Raw genomic sequence first — 16,006 nt, 5'->3', positions numbered from 1 at the left:
CAAAAAAGCGCAACCGCGTGGCTGCCAGAGGACCTCTCGACGCAGGACGTCTAGTACCATGCAGGCGAGGGATTAAAGGACGCTCGTCGTGGAGACCTGGACAAGCTTTAACGCGATTTTTCAGGCGGTCATACTATTCTACGTACGACAACAACGGATGGATTACCACAATGCAAATTCACACGCGTCGAGTGCAGGGCAGTGGTACGTACAACCATGTTCTGTTGTACACCCACCTGGTCGGGTGAGCGTGCAGCTAGTGGGTAGACTTCCAGAAAACAAGACCACACGGAGCGTGCGAAAGCCAGAAGAGTCAAGTGCCAACATTTACTGCACCAACTTGACCAACTGGAATAAGAGGACTGAGAAGCAACCAGCCACACACATCATAAGGCAGTCGGACAACCCAAGCACCGACGCATGCGATTTCGTACGTGGTAGAGACCCCGCTGCAAAAGCCTCTCGAGCATCCATTTCCCCCAACGCGAGCATGCACCGTACTACAGTAGCAGTATAGCCTGCTCTTTCACTACAATAGATTGAACCCCTTTGACGTCATTATGTTAAACGCGTTTAAACAGAGGCAGGTCATCGCGTTTTAGTTGCGTCGACCATCAAAATGGGTTTCCGAGGAGCGCTCCTGGAGCGTCGGCGCGACGCGGGCCCAGGCTTCCGCGCCGTCGCAGCGTCTTGCGAGCTCGTCCTTGTGATCGAGCGCATTGCGCCGTCAGAGATTGACGCGTCTGGGACCGTCGATGCCAAGGCGCTCTTCCAGGACCCGGCGACGAAGCAGCTCCTCAGCATCGCGCGCCTCGCCGACGTGACGCTTGAAGCGGGCGCGGTGTTTTGGCACGCAGACGAAGCGGCCGTGCACTGCTTCCGCTTCGACGCGGCCTTTGCGTTCGCCGAGGTCCAGCGCGCAGTCGCGTCCATTCGCCGCCAGGAGCAGCTCGCGCTCGTCCAGCACAGCCTCGACGCCAAGCACTACGCTACGTGCGCTAACATCATGACGTCCATCGTCGCGACCGAAGATCGCAAGGAAAAGAACGCGATCAAGCGCGTGCGCGACGAGCCAGTGCGCGCACGGAAGAAGCAGCCGCGCCACGATGCGAGCAGCGACAATCGCACGTTCAACCTCCAGTGGATTGGCAGCGCGAAACCCGCAAGGTACCTCTTCTGCCTCCAGCCCTCATCCTCATGGACATTGTCTAGCGCGAATGACGCTCGGAGCGTCTGCCACCTCTGCCATCTCGCGTACTACCCAGCATGCGCTGCAACGCAGGATTCTCACGTGCCTGTAGACACGACCGTATGTTCCACTGCCCCAACGGAGAGGCTCGCCACACGTACTGCGCCAACTGCGTGCGAAAGCACTTTGGCCAAGACGAGACCGAGTTTCTCTCGGGCGCGATTCGGTATCACTGCCGGCTCTGCGCCCACGCCTGCTCGTGCGAGGCCTGCCAGCTGCCACCGTGCGCGCGCTGCCTTTATGCCCCTTGACGCTCACGATTGCGTAGGCAGCTGCCGACCTGCGTTGTGTGCACGTCCAAGGACGATGTGGCGCCGCATCCGTCTGTCCTCCAGGTGCGCTAAGCGACCTGGAATCGACGTGACCGACGCACTAGAACACGCGCGGGCAACCGCTCTCGCTCTGCGCGTCGTGTCTCGAGACGCTGCGCGCGAGCCAAGAGGGGTCGGTGCCGTTCTGCACGCTGTGCGGTGGCCTCGACGACACCGAGTTGCGCTGCAGCACGTGCAAGCGCGAGTTCTGCGACCCGTGCCAAGACCTCATGGGCACCTCGCTATGTGCGGCGAAAACCAAGTGGCAGTGCGCGTCCTGCGTCCTCCCCTCCTTTGCCTCGATTGCGATCCAGTAGCTTTGTCGTCTCTTCAAGGCGTCATTATTGATGTAGACCAAAGGCCAAGGCGATGGGCATCGTCCTCGTCGACCCGAATGACGCGCTGACGTACACGGTCAGCTACGCGCAGATGCTCGTGCAGCGCGAGGCCAACAAAGTCCCGGCCAAGATCTCGGAAGATTCGTGCTTCTGCTGCAAGGACGGCGGCGTCCTCATCGAGTGTGACCACATCGCGTACGTACATCATACTGCGACGAGCTCGCAGCACTTAACCATCGTAGGAAACACAAGGGGGCTGTGCGCTGCCCTAAAGTCCAGGTAGGACCACATCCTGCCACGTCGAGCCAAGAACGATATGTAGACTGCCTTGGGAGTGCGATTCCAGACAAAGGCCTCTGGCGCTGCCCGCGCCACTTTTGCTTCAAGTGCTCGGCGCCAACGACGCACTGCTGCCGGTTCTGCGTCGCCGCCTACTGCGAGGTTCGCCCCCGATGCACTTATGTATTACATCTTGTTCGAGTAGAAGCACGTGCCCCGGGCCGCGGTGATGCTCGGCCCCGCGCCGTCCGACCTGCCCGACACGACATACATAGCGTGTCGCCCGTGCATCGAGCAGCTCGACGAAGCTGCGGCGCGCGGCTTGCTCCCAAGTGGCTTTTACAAGGCGATCATGTAGCCTAACGTCTATTAAAGCGCTGTGACGCCATCCCTGCTATTGTTGCTACCGGACGCTAAGTATAGGAGGAGTTTCGCCGCCTGTTTAAAAAAGGCGCGTCGTATTTGGTGCTTGGGTGCCACGGGTGATGAGCGTGAGCGTCAAGTCGCCACGCATGTCGGCCAAGCCCGGCGCGCGGTCGGTCGTGCCGTCCGACTCGCTTCCGATGCAAAAGGCACTCGAAGCCACGGGTGTCCGGCGCGGCGGCGTCCGCGTCAAGCAGCAGCCGAGGGCCAAGTGGATGGCCAAGTGCGAGGACAACCTGTCTGTTTTAGCATTCGTCACGATTTGTCGTGTAGGCACCGGGCACGCGTCGGCAGCTTCATGATGAACATGAAGGTCGAGTTCTTCTTCATCACGCTCGTCATCACGTACGGCATCTTCGTGGTACGCCGATCGTGCGACTGAATATGGAGTCAAGTGGACCTCGCTTTGTAGCTGGTGCAAATTGCCTTTGCAGATACGTTTGCGCAGCACGACCTGGATCACCCAGAGAACGAGTACCAACCCATCTTCAACTACGTCGACTTGGTGGTCGGGTCACTCCTCATGCTCGAATTGGGCCTCCGCCTCGTTGGCTTTGGCTGGAATGTAATCAAGGGCTTCTGGAACCTCTTTGACGCGATCGTCGTCGTCGGATCCTTCGTCCTCAGCATCATTAGCGTCACGACGAGCCAGCAAAACCAGTCCAAGCTCGTGGTGTCGCTGCTCCGGCTGCGCATCATTCTTCGCATCTTCCGGCTGCTCGTAGTCTTCGAGCGCATCAAGCAGCGGTCGAAAGCGATTCAGTTTGCCCATCGCGGCAACAACGGCCTCCAGTCGCCGCTCGAGATGGTGCTCGCGTGTCTGAGCGAGCTGCGGTTCCACCCGGGGATCAAACCGACAACGCACGACGAGCTCGACTACGCGATCTACGTCATCAAAAGCAACAAGCTCTACGACGCCAGCGAGCACCTTATCCAGGACCAGAACATTGACGCCGACACGCAAAACTACCTCCGCAATGTGCTCTTGAAGAACGACGCGGGGCTCGGGGACAATGCACAGAACCCGTCGACGCCGCGCGGCCAGAATGGCGACGACGACGGAAGAGGCGGTCTCCAGCCGCCGCCGCTGCTGCGGATGCAGTCTTCGAGCACCCACGACCTCTTCCCACTCACCGAGCACGGCCGCGCCGAGTTCAATGTACTCATGACATCCGTCGGCGACTGGGACTTTGACGTGTTTCAAGTCAACCGTGCGTCCTTCTGTCTATAGATTCCTTCCTGTGACGCTACGTACTAGATGTAACGCGGGGCAATGCGCTCTCGCACATGGGCTACTACCTCCTCCATGATATGGCCCAAGACACGCTCAAGATCGAAGGCCGGGTCCTCGCTGCGTTTCTCCTCGAGATCCAGAAAGGCTACATTCTGACCAACCCTTACCACAATGCGATCCACGCCGCCGACGTGATGCAGACGTCGTACTACTTTAGCTGCCGCGCGTCCATCACGGGCTTTTTACGGCCGCTCGATAAGACGCTACTGCTCCTCGCCGCGAGCATCCACGACTACAAGCACGACGGCTTCAACAACGGGTTCCACATCGCGACGGGTGAGAAGCAATAGCGTCTGAGCCAAAGGCCATTTGGGACTAATAGGGTCCGAGCTCGCGATCCGCTACAACGACACGGCGGTGCTGGAAAACTACCACGTCGCACAAACCTTCTTGACGATGAAAGCCACGAGCTGCAATATGTTTCAAAACCTTACGCCCGAAGATTTCAAGTCGCAACTCGTTTGTATCAAGCACATTGTTTCAACGATCGCGTATAGGTACGCGCGAGACATGGTGATTCAAATGGTGCTCGGCACGGACATGGCCAAGCACTTTGAAGACGTCGCGCTCTTCAAGGCGACGATCATGCCGGCCACGCCCGACGACGTCGTCGACATCAAGTCGGCCGGGTACGTTTTGGCGCCGCTGGATTGTTGCATCCATTTTTGTTTTGTGATTAGAGACAAGAAGCTCTTGATGAAGATGATTCTGCACACTTCGGACGTGTCCAACCCGGCGAAGATGCGCCTTACCATGGTGCGCTGGACGGACCGCGTCGTCGAGGAATTCTTTCTCCAAGGCGACAAAGAGAAAGCGCTCGGACTCGTCGTGTCGCCCTTCATGGACCGGATCACGATTTCGCTCAAGAAGATGCAAGTTGGGTTCGCCGACTTTGTCGTGACGCCGCTCTTCCACGTCTGGAGCAACATCAGCGAGCAAGTCAAGGACGAAGGGTACCGGACGCTGCTCGAGAACCGCGAGTGGTGGAGCACGCGCGACGACGACTTCAAGCACGCGATGCTCCCAAGCATCGCCAAGGTATTTGCGGCGTTCCTTTCTGTATCTGGAAGTTTACCGCCGTGCTAGGAGCTCGGCGGCCACGACAGTCGCATCATGTCGATGGCGGAGCCGAGCATGGGGATCATTGAAGAGAGCGAGGCGCCGCTGATCCTCTCCACGCAGTCGTCCAAGGTCATGAGTATAGGAAGGGAAAAGGCGCCGACGCTAGAGCCGATACTATCGTCCCCGTCCATGTCGTCGTAACCGTGCCATAGCTGCTAGTGTACTATACTTGAAACTATTGTCGAGCTGTTGATATTCTTTGAGATTTGCATCCAACTTGATTTTTGTTTTGGGTGATTTGTCGATAGGAGCCCGCGCACGCCAGCGCCGTTTACGCACCGAGGGGCACAGCAAGCACGGACGCACGCACGACTGTCCCGTCGCGTCGGCCGAGTAGCCGCCGCCTCGTCGCTCGTTGTCCCATCCCACACGCGACTTTTCGAGACTGTCTCTACATCTCACCAATCGCCTGCCGATACCCTTTTTGACCAATCCGAGGCGCGGTCCCGACGTTCCGCGCACATAATTGGGTATCCATAAACATAATGGACCAATCGCAGACGCCGTATCTGGGTTTGTATCGAACTGCCTACATGCAGTACCGGGATTCGTGACATAATTGTGGTGAAGTGATGCCCCGCGTCGCGATCGAGCTGGCCGAGCGGTCGCAGTGGTCGGCGCTGGTCGACCTCCTCGCCGAGCAAAAGCACGCAGCGCGCGAGTGCGACGACTTTGGCATGCTCGCGCTGCACTGGGCGTGCACCGATAGCACGGTCTCGGTCGCGGCAATCGATGCGCTCCTCGACGCGTACGAAGCCGCAACCATGCGCATCAACAAGGGCGGCCTCCTGCCATTGCACATTGCCGTCAAAGCGAAAGTCGACGACGCGATCTTGCTTCGGCTCATCACGGCCTACCCCGATGCGCTCATCGTCAACACGCCGACCGACGAGACGCCGGTCGATCTCGCCGAGAAGGTGCAGTCGCCCGCGTACATTTGGCTCCTCGAGCACGAGAACGCGTACCGCATTGCGTCCGGCCTGCTGCCGAGGCGGCAGGCCGTCGTCGCTGAAACGACGTTGCCGCCGCGCTGGAAGCAGGAGAAGGCGTGCCACATCTGCCACACTCCGGTTCAGCACGTTCCGGGCGCGGCACCACTGCCGCGCGTGCGGCGTCTCGGTCTGCAGTGCGCACTCGAACAAGCGCATTCCGCTGCCGTACCTCGGGATTACCGTGCCCCAGCGCGTGTGCACCACGTGCTTTGACGCGGCGTCGCACCGGCCGAGCCAAGTGCCGCCGACGCCCAACCGCGCGCGGTCCCATACGACCATGTCGATGCTCAAGCCGCCACCGCGCCGCAGCAACACGCCTTCGCTCATGGAGGACGAGAGCAATTCGATCAATGACTTTGCCATGCCTCTCTTGCCCTCGAAAGCGATTCCGCGGTACAAGCGCTTTCACTCGCGCGCGACGACTTGATAGATTGAGGTAGGATTCGGACAGCGCCGCGCCTCAACAGCTTGGACGAAGGGTCGGCCGAAGACCTCGAGCTGACAAAACACGAGCTCATGGAGAGCATCGAGCATGCCAACGTCGAGTCGCGGTACCTCCAACACGCGCGCCGGCACGTGGACAGCAGCATCGAACGGCTGCGGTCGTCGACCCTCTCGACCACCGGGTCCTCCATTAGCGTGCGTGGTCGCCCTCGCACCATGGCGTCTTATTGAACCATGTAGGAGAAATCCTCGGCGCCGCTGGATCTCGCACAGACACACTATTTGCTCGGTACACCCAGCCATTCGGTTGGCGACCCCACCCGAAGTCCCATGTCGTAGGTACCGCGCTCGCCGAGAAGGAAGACCATGCAAGTGCGCTGGCGGAATTCCGCAAAAGCCTTGCCGTCGACGACCGAGACCCGAAAGTGTGGCTGGCGCTCGCCCGTTGCTTGCTCAGTGTGGGCTTCGACAAGGAAGCTGAGGCGGCCGCGCAACGGGTAATTGACGCATGTCTTTTTCTACGATCTGATAGGATGTAATACTATCTGATATCAAACTAGGTGCTCCAGATGAACCCGTCCGGCCAGAACGGACCGGTGCTGACGCTGCTCGGCAAGATCTTGCACGCGCGAGGCGACACGGACGGCGCGATCCGCGTCTTCCAGCAGGCGCTCGGCACGTTTTACCTCGAGGACGACGACGAGGTTCAAGTCGGGGCGGCGACGACCGAGTTTTAACGCATCGGTTTGCCGCATAAATTAACCCTTCTCGCTTGCCAGCCTCGGCTGTGCACCTGAAACTGGTGGTGCAACTGTTGTTGTTGTTGTTGTTGTTGTTGTTGCTGGTGCTGCTGCTGTTGTTGTTGGTGCTGCTGCTGGTGGTGGTGCATGGCTGCTGCATGGTCGAACGGCATGTGATGGTGCATCATGGGCTGCGTCGGCGTCGGCATCATGAGCATCATGTTGTCTGTGAGGAGGCCCGTGGGCAGCGCCTGGATGAGCGACGGCGGGGTCTCGGTCGACGGCGGCGTCGCCTTGGGGTTGTGCACGGTCCAGACAAAGCCCATCGACTCGAGCTTCCGCTTCCGGACGAGTGGCATCGTGTGCTCCTTGTTGCGCAGATCCTTGACAACCCAGCCCAGTTGCATGTTCCAGACCTCCTTGGGCCACGACGGGTCGTTCTCGGGCACTTGGAACGACTTGGGCACCTTGAGGTGGTTGTAGAACCGGTGGTACGTCTCGAGCCCGAGGAGCCGGTTCTCCCAGCTAAACTTTTTGCTCGCGCACCACACCATGCCAAGGTCGTCCATCGCTTGCTTCCGGGACGCCGGCAGCAGCGGCAGTCGCTGCCGCAAGTTGATCACGACGCGCCCGAGCTTGAGCCCCCAAAACTCGGCCGGCCACGTCTCGTCGTCGGACGGCACGACAAAGAACTGGGGCACCTTGATGTGCCCGTGGAGCTCCTTGAAGCGCTTGAGCGCCACAAGGTGCGACTGGAACGTGGCCTCGTGGCTGTCCCAGATGAAGCCAAGAGCTTCGAGCTCCTTGGAGCGCGCCTGCTTGCTCTCCATGCCGTAGCCGCGGATGTTGTGCACCACGTGTCCGAGATGGATCCCGACAAGGTCTTTCGGCCACTCGGGGTCGTCGGCCGGCACGACGAAGCGGTCGGGCACGCGGAGGTGGCCTTTCAGCGCCCGGAACGTCTGCAGGCAACGCAAATGCAGGTCCCACTTGAACTGGTTGAGGTCCCAGACAAAATGGAGCGCGTCGAGGATTTCGACGACGTCGGGCTCGAGGCGGCGCTTGCGGTACCACTCGCGGAAGAGCGCAATGTCAAGGTTCACGCCGTGCAGATGGGCGGGGAACGGTGGCTCGCTCGGCACCGTGTACTTGGACGGGAGGTGCACGTACTTGGTGTCGGCGGGCAGGTTTTCGTAAATGATGGTCGCGACCTCGGTCAAGATGCGCTGCTTGGCCACGGACGTCTGGCCCGACTCGCTGGGCTTGCGGCTCCGAACACGCTGCACGTACGGGATGGCGGGCGGCGGCGGCGGCAGCGCTTCGTTCGCCGGCGCTGCGGTCACGGGCGGCGTCGGCGCGACGCCAAGGAGGTACACGATCTTCTTGATCTCGCCGACAATGGCGAGCGTCGCCTCGAACGTCATGTGCATGTCGGCCTCGTCCATCTCGGTGTGCATGTTGGCGTACTTGGAGGTCGCGTCGCCGACCTTGACCTGGGTGTCGGCGATGCAGGCCGCGAAGCGCCCGCCGGCGAAGGCCATGAGGATCTCGCGGAAGGTCATGCTCGGCAGGATCTGCGTGATCGAGCGCTGGAGCACGGTCTCGCCGTCCATGACGCACACGGCGAGCGCAGTGCGACTTGCCATCGCCGCGTCTCCGCAAATGAGGAATTGACCGGTGGCCGGCAAGCGTCGTTGCATTAAAAGACACTTTGCCTCATACAAAGACCTAGTCATAAAATACATTTTGTACCGCCGATTTGAAGGGCGCCCAATTTCAAGGCGGCCAGGCGCTTCGAAACGGCAGTTCCCCGTTGCGTCTGTATACAAACACCAAGTGTTGCCACACCGGCGTTCTTAATCGGGTCGCACTTGAGAGAGACACACGTGGCAGCTGGAATCGGCTGCATTTTGTTCTTGGGCCAAGAACTTATAGCAGCCAAGAGCGCCGCCTGACTTCGGGAAAGAGTGAGCGACAAAGATGCACACGTTGTAGCAACGACAATGCGTCTTGTTCACTGAGACCCGCGGGCTGCTACTGGTATTAATAGCGACGTCCGCAGGAGCGCTTCCAGGGCAGAGAGCCTCGTGTCGTCGCCGCGGAGGCCATTCCTGAAGTTCCACACATCCAAGATACACTAGGATCCTTGTGGACTGCAAGATACCGGCGACGCCGCAATGTCGCAGCTGCGCAGTACAAAGCGCTCCGGTCCTCCCCCTGATCGAACGCGTGGAGCTGGGTTCTCAAAGAGTTCAATAATGCTGGTACACAGTCATATTACACAACGCGACAAGAGACATCAAGAAGGGCGGGCGGTCACGCGTTGGGGAGGCTGCAGAAAAAGTCGAGTGCTTCGTCGAGCGGGAGGTCGGTCCCCACGTCGTCGATGGATGCGCTGGGCGCGGTAAACGGAATCGGCTCGATTGCGGGCACCTTGAGGTTGGCCGAGTGCTTGGAGCGGACGCACGTGAGCGGCTCATCGTTGGCGTGGTCGCGCCGGTGCTGGCGCACGAGCTTCTCCTTGTCATTCTGCATGTGCGTTTGCGTCTGCTTGGCGTTGCGCGTCTGTACAATCTCTGCGATCGCCTTCCACGGGCCTTCCGGGTACAGCTGGAGCGCCATGAGGAAGCGCTCGTGCTCGTCGGCCGACCACGCGCCTTCGTTCGTCTCGCGCGGCCGCTTCTTGGAGACGCTATCGGACGACGACGGCGATGACGACGGGGGCAGCATGCGGGACGCGATCGTGCTTGGCAAGTGCAAAACTGAATGTGTGGAGAGGTTCAAGGATCATGGCGTCGGCTGGCGTCGGCCGTGGCACCTCGCCGTCTATGGAACTGCTGCCCGCTCATGAGGCTGGTCCCGCAAACGTGACCAACCAGAGCGGTTCCTGAACATAGTTGGCTTCTTGGCACTTGGCTTAAGGGTCGTCGAGTGTCCTCCGAAGGCTTGCTGTACAAGTACTAGCACCGAAGGCGATCTGTAGCACCGAAGGCGAGCTGTAGACGGGAACGCAGCTGGCGGTCGCTGTGTCATAAGTATACGCAAGCCTGCGTGGCCATGCGGACAAACCACCAAACGTCACTACGCTCGCATATAGAATTGATTAACGTTACCTGGTGTCGCCGGCAGTTTGCGTCGGTAGTAGACGAGCGGACCTGATGATATGGATGGCGCCACGGCAAGCGTGTTGGTCACAAGATCAGGCTCACGAGTCATTCGTTGGGATGCTCGTCTTTGACGAATCTGAGACGCCAGTTCCTACCTAGCGTGCGAGGTCGTCGTCCTGGTATGTATACAAACTTGAAAGCAAACCATCAACCGGATTGACTTCGTGACATTGCACTTGCTCGCAAAACCCTTCGCCGAGTCGATAGTCACTTAAGAGCCAAGTACACTGCAAGTGTCAGCTGATAGCGATAATGGTAGAGAGTAAGCTTATGATGATGCGTGCAAAGCCGTGCAAGGCTGTAGTCGTGTACCGTAGGAAACCGATCGCATTCGAACGCGTTCGTCGTCGCGGTGACGACGCCACGAGCGCGCGCAACGATGGCGCGCTGCTTAGTAGTGCCAAAGACACTTGATGGGTTCTCAAGTTCCGGGCACCGTGGGAGCAGTCATGGGAGCCATACCAGTAGTGTAGAATAAAAGCAGCAGCGGGTGATGGACGACGACGAGTACTGTTTGGTCGATTGAAGCTTGATCCTATTACGCGCGGCGGCTGTGCACATCCCTCAAATTACAGTGTATTACGTGCCGACGGTACAGTACACTGATGATTGTGAGGTCGTCGTTCGGGTCCAACTGGTCATGTCTGGGGTGAGCTGGCAATAACTTTTTGTGTGGAAATGCAAAGCGTAGACCAACGGTATTTGCGACGACGGCGCGTTGGCCTGCGCGCTGTCACCTCGACGACGACCCGGCTTCGTCTCTCAATCGCGCGGCTTCCTCGACGCTCTCTGCACCAACCTATTCGCACCCAAGTCGCAGTCGCAGTGTCAACACCAACGATGGGATGTGTTGCATACCGTGTTTATGGTGGTAAAGAGACGAGCGTGATTCGCAAGCCGCACCCGCTTGCACAAGCGGTCGTCCTTTCTTTCGAAAACAAGAAAGGCCACCTCGCACATCGTCGCATTGGCATGGACGCACGACAGACTACAGAGAGAAAAGAGACGTCACCGGAATGATCTAGCATCGCCAATGTGTACATTTGTATCGATGTACCGGTACCGGTACCGGTGAAGGCATATAATAATATTTGATGCCCTTGATATTTGAGTACATACTGTACCCCTAACCCACATGATGTAAACGAGCCAGATGTTTCATCTTGATCGGGAGGCTTAGTGTAGCCATCCTTGGAGGACTATGGTTGGCCCAACGGTTCTTGAATTACGTCAGCCATTGGCATTCCGGTCAGCCATTAGCATGCCGATTTGACTCAGAGTAAAGTGAGCTTGGCTAACGCTTCAGTCTCTCGTTCGATAACCACAGTGTTGACTCCATTTTCGATCCATTGGATGTCGACTCCCCCATCCAACGCTCGACGTACTAATACCAGATAGCATTCGAGCCTACCAAATCCGAGCATGCCAGCATAACACAAGGTGTATTAACGAAAGAAAGTGAAGCCTCCAATAGAGTAAAGAAGGGTCGACACAAGTTCTATTGAATGAAAGTAAAGAAGGGTACGTTGAATATTACGTGGGCACCAGACGCCGAGCGCTACCGATGGGTCGTCGTCGTCTTGAGCAATAAAATAGTAGGAGAGAAACTGCACGAGGTGCGTCACGGCGACGGCGCCATGTCTTGCAGGAAAAAATCGAGGGCGGCGTCAATCGAGATGGAGCTGTCGCTGAGCAAGCTCCCGGGCATCGCGAGGCGGTGGTCGAACGGGATGGGCTGCAGCTCGGGGATGCGCAGATTCTGCGAGTGCTTGGAGCGGTGGATCACATACGGCTCAATGTCGTCCGAGTCGGCGCTCGAGGTGCGCTTGAAGCGGCGCTGGAGCTTCTCCTTGCATTTCTGCATGTGGGTCTGCGCTTGCTTGGCGTTGCGCGTCTGGATGATCTCGGCGACCGCCTTCCACGGGCCTTCGGGGTAGAGCTGGACCGCGATCAAAAACCGCTCGTGCTCCTCCTTGGACCACGCGCCTTGGTTGACGTTCTCGTCGGCCACAGCCATGGGCGATACGACTTTTGGTGTCTTGAGCAAATCCATCGTCGGCGGCGGCGGTGCGAGCATCGTTTGAAAAAGTGCGGTGGTGTGTATTGGCAAGTGCTCAATAGCGTGCGGATTGGCAACTGAGCAAATAGTAATCGACACAAAACCCAGAGTGGGATCGCTGCGAGCTCGCGTTCTTGAAGATGAGCCGCGCTGAGACAACACCAATTGGCACCGGAAAGCCGAGGGAACACGCTGGTTTAGAAAGTCGCAGATCGCTGGCACCTGCTGCTGATCGCTGCCGTCGAAATCCACGACAAACTGCGCTCTCTGTCCTTGGCGGCCACGAGAACTCGCACACAACCTTTTTAACAATTGCGTGCGCGACACAGAAAAAGTAATCGATGCAGCACGAGACGACTTTTCATTTCCGTCCCTACCGGTGCAACGATCGCTGATGGACGTGTTGGTGCCACGACGTCGGCGTGACCACCTGTGGTCGCGTGTTGATGAATGCCTTTAGTGCAGTAATCGCGACACCGGCGAAGGACCAGATGGGATGGCCTTCTCAAACGCTAAACCGTCGATGCTGTCGCGTCGTTGCGAAGCAGAGAGACCAACGTGAATCAAGTCGGCGGCGCTGTGCACGTGAACACGAACGATCGCACAGGCGTCGTAGAGTGCACTCTGACCGTCTCCACCTCCACTCACACCCACATCCATTCGGCGGTCGTTTCTTTCGCACACAAATCACAGCGGACCTGGACATGGCGTAGAGACGCGATTGTACTGACGTGAGACTGCGTCGCACCGGCGGTTCTTCAACGACTAGTACAGTACAGTAGGTTGCACTCGATCGAAAAAGGGACAAGCAAGAAAAGAATCGCATCCGTGAACAGGATCTCGGCACCAGACATATGGTCTACACGTCGTCCACCTGCCGCAACGCATCACGCATGGCGGAGCTCGCACCTACGGCGCTGCCGAGGTCGCGAGCGAACCGCGCCGAAGCGTGGCGATGCTTGTGTGATGTGGCGACGACCGGGCAAGATGGCATCATGTGGGCGATCTTTCGATCAGACACGAAGCTTTCCGTGCCAGGTGGCGCCCAAGTGTGCACTTTTGAGCGGGTGTGTCCCACAGGTTACAGGGCCTGCCAACGCAAACGCAGGGATTACGCGTTAGTGCACTGGAGCAGCTGCACATTGTACACACAATCGCGAAATTGACAAGCAAAAACAAGCGTGCGGCCCGGCGCCGAATTTGCACACCATCGCGACCATGCTCAATCTGTCCTTCATCAGTCCTACCTGACGCGGTTCGCGATTGAGTACAGTGTAGTCGTGTTGGACACTTTGTCGATCAAGATTAGTATCTATGCAATGCAATAATACAAGAAAGTGGTGGCTCGTCACTAGGTGCAGACGCCATACGTCGCCTGAAGAAACAAGCGGCGGAGACCGACGACTACGGACAGGACCACCGCACGTTTCTTTGAGGCGGCGCAGTTGATGCGGCACGTAACATCCGGCGTCTCGAGGGCCATGTGGATCGCGTCTTGAAACTGCGCACTGGGGACGTCCAGATCGAGAGTGGCCACCTGCGGTTCGCGTCGTAGCAGCACGCAGTGGCTCGTCGCTACTCCGGTTCATACAAACATGTCATATTGTGCGCAGTCTCTCAGCGACACACCTGCACGCAACGATTTCTCAAAGTCCCAAATCGCCACGTCGAGTAGGACGCAGGCAGTCGCACGGCTAGTAAACGCTTCTGTGGCGACTGCGAGGTGCGGCAACTCGGCCAAGAGCCGGCACTTGTCTCGGAACGCGCCCTACCCGCGCCCGTCACAGATCGACACCACGACCAAATTGCGTACCGCGGGCGAGAGAAGGGACGCCGTGGCACCGTCTTGGGTGCGGTCAAAGTCGACGGCATAGAACTCGTGCTCCCAGAGTACCGTGCTATCCAGCTGCCGCATCGTGACGGCGATCGTGTATCCATGGAACCCGTGCTGCGAGTCAACATCGTCAAAGACGGGTGCGACGACCCGTTGAAGAAGCGACGTCGCGAGTGCTGGGAGCGACGCAATCGCATGGACGCTAATAGTTATAAAGTCTTGGAACGATTACACGCATGAGAAGGGGGAGGTACCGAAGCACGTCAAGGCCAGCCTTCCAGACGAGCGCGATGAGCGTGTACGACGACGGAAGCAACGCTTGGTAGATGCCAAGGTCGGTGCCGTCATCGGTCGTCGCCACGAGACGCCACGACGACGACGGCACCTGGTACGTGGTCTCGATACATGTCGACGTCTTGGACGAACGCGCTGTGAGGGACACGGTCGTGAGCTTGCGAAGCGTGCATTGCGGCTGGATCGGGATCGTTACCGTCGTCAGCGCAGTCGTCGTCGCCTTGTTGTTGTTGTTGGACGAGATGAAGCTTGTCGTTTGACCGCCTCCGATCGCCACCGACAGCGTCACGTCCAGTGCGAGCACGGCGTTGCGAAAGGTGTGGATGACGGCGCGGTCATGGCACCGATTGATCTTGGCGTTCCATAGATCGACAGCCTTGGACTTGATGGCCAGCGTCGGCTTGGTCGACCGCTCTGCGTCGGTCGCTTGCATCGCGCTGCGGTCCTTGGTAGCGTCCATGGTGGGCTTGCTCTTGGCCATCGACTCGGGCCCGCGATCCGCCTTGCGCAGTAGCACCCTGGTGCTGGTAAGCGCCGCATCGCGTGGGCCTTGTAGGAAGGCGGTGCGGCTGCCCTTGCCCGTCGTCGGTGCTGTGGTGCGGCGCATGGCTGACGCTTCAAGCCACGATGAAACGCCCACACTATCTTACTGTCGGTCGATGGACAGAATCTTGTACAGTAGATACAGAAGTCTAGCGTGCATGGTATAATGGTGTGTCCAACTAACCTCCCGCTGCCGCGCTCGCGATCCGGGCAGCTACTATCGCAAGACTGCATGTCCGGCACTTGGCTCGTTGTGCTGTGGTGCCATCTCTTGGCGCATCGCTGGTCGCTCTCCGCGACAGCCCTTGGTGTGCACGCTACCTCGTCCCTCTCACAGTCCCGCATCAAGACAACTAACGCTCCTCGCTCGACGCACCGGCCACGCCTCACCAGCGCAGTAGGAAGTCCACCATCTTTATAATAGGATGTAATATGACTCAGTTCAACAACAATAGTGTGTCCTACGATCACGTAATCTTCGTGGAGCTGCATCGTGGAGTGACGTTGCACTGCGTAATGTCAACACCCACGAGGATTTGCATCGGGGGTGTAATCGTTCGTGTTGACAGACGTGGCCACGATCTGCGCTAGCCGGATGGAGGCGACGGCTGCAAGCGCACGCAGTGCAGGGTTTATGCTCCGGCGCTTTCGTGTTCCTTCAACGAATCATCACGCCATCATGCGGTGCGACCTCCGTGCGTCGAAGCGCTCGGTTTTTTTTGCGCCGACGAGGGACAGACGCTAGTATGACCGCGACAAAGGCCAGGTGGTATTACGGGTTCGTATCCGGGCAGTTGTGCTGCGAGCACATGTGCTTTTTCGCAGGCTTGGCCGATTGGTCGCGCAGCGTCTTCTTTGTTCGGCGCGCCTCGGCGCTGCTGCTCGAGTCGTCCGAGTCGGCTCGCTCTCGCTCGAGC

At 58.7% G+C, this 16,006-nt stretch overlaps 7 protein-coding genes across 7 annotated transcripts; 3 read left to right on the top strand and 4 right to left on the bottom strand.

The window, feature by feature from the left end:
* Positions 1-619: 619 nt before the first annotated feature.
* Positions 620-2,569, top strand: SPRG_07988 (hypothetical protein; the record flags this gene model as incomplete). Its single annotated transcript, XM_012347336.1, has 8 exons — positions 620-1,167; positions 1,213-1,254; positions 1,302-1,472; positions 1,518-1,584; positions 1,626-1,873; positions 1,914-2,093; positions 2,234-2,339; positions 2,383-2,569. 8 exons carry the CDS (start codon positions 620-622, stop codon positions 2,533-2,535), a joined length of 1,515 nt encoding a protein of 504 aa, XP_012202726.1. The 3' UTR covers positions 2,536-2,569.
* A 120-nt stretch (positions 2,570-2,689) lies between these two features.
* Positions 2,690-4,980, top strand: SPRG_07987 (hypothetical protein; the record flags this gene model as incomplete). The annotated part of the gene is made up of 6 exons (XM_012347335.1): positions 2,690-2,823; positions 2,874-2,961; positions 3,013-3,811; positions 3,859-4,170; positions 4,217-4,343; positions 4,392-4,980. 6 exons carry the CDS (start codon positions 2,690-2,692, stop codon positions 4,978-4,980), a joined length of 2,049 nt encoding a protein of 682 aa, XP_012202725.1.
* A 608-nt stretch (positions 4,981-5,588) lies between these two features.
* Positions 5,589-6,435, top strand: SPRG_07986 (hypothetical protein; the record flags this gene model as incomplete). The annotated part of the gene is made up of 2 exons (XM_012347334.1): positions 5,589-6,034; positions 6,057-6,435. The coding sequence occupies 2 exons, from the start codon at positions 5,589-5,591 to the stop codon at positions 6,433-6,435; spliced, it is 825 nt and encodes a 274-aa protein (XP_012202724.1).
* Positions 6,436-7,210: 775 nt separating this feature from the next.
* On the bottom strand, positions 7,211-8,845 carry SPRG_07985 (hypothetical protein; the record flags this gene model as incomplete). Its single annotated transcript, XM_012347333.1, has 2 exons — positions 7,246-8,845; positions 7,211-7,219 (listed from the first exon to the last, which is right to left on the bottom strand). The coding sequence occupies exons 1-2, from the start codon at positions 8,836-8,838 to the stop codon at positions 7,211-7,213; spliced, it is 1,602 nt and encodes a 533-aa protein (XP_012202723.1). The 5' UTR covers positions 8,839-8,845.
* Positions 8,846-9,436: 591 nt separating this feature from the next.
* On the bottom strand, positions 9,437-9,990 carry SPRG_07984 (hypothetical protein). Its single transcript, XM_012347332.1, has one exon. It carries the CDS (start codon positions 9,920-9,922, stop codon positions 9,509-9,511), a length of 414 nt encoding a protein of 137 aa, XP_012202722.1. The 5' UTR covers positions 9,923-9,990; the 3' UTR covers positions 9,437-9,508.
* Positions 9,991-11,980: 1,990 nt separating this feature from the next.
* SPRG_07983 (hypothetical protein) lies at positions 11,981-12,436 on the bottom strand (the record flags this gene model as incomplete). The annotated part of the gene is made up of 1 exon (XM_012347331.1): positions 11,981-12,436. The coding sequence occupies one exon, from the start codon at positions 12,434-12,436 to the stop codon at positions 11,981-11,983; it is 456 nt and encodes a 151-aa protein (XP_012202721.1).
* Positions 12,437-13,769: 1,333 nt separating this feature from the next.
* SPRG_07982 (hypothetical protein) lies at positions 13,770-15,153 on the bottom strand (the record flags this gene model as incomplete). The annotated part of the gene is made up of 4 exons (XM_012347330.1): positions 13,770-13,993; positions 14,048-14,186; positions 14,232-14,454; positions 14,507-15,153. 4 exons carry the CDS (start codon positions 15,151-15,153, stop codon positions 13,770-13,772), a joined length of 1,233 nt encoding a protein of 410 aa, XP_012202720.1.
* Between the last annotated feature and the right edge of the window lie 853 nt (positions 15,154-16,006).

This window comes from Saprolegnia parasitica (assembly GCF_000151545.1).
Source record: "Saprolegnia parasitica CBS 223.65 unplaced genomic scaffold supercont2.35, whole genome shotgun sequence".
NCBI lineage: Eukaryota > Oomycota > Saprolegniomycetes > Saprolegniales > Saprolegniaceae > Saprolegnia > Saprolegnia parasitica.
This window is presented reverse-complemented; position numbering and strand designations above follow the sequence as displayed.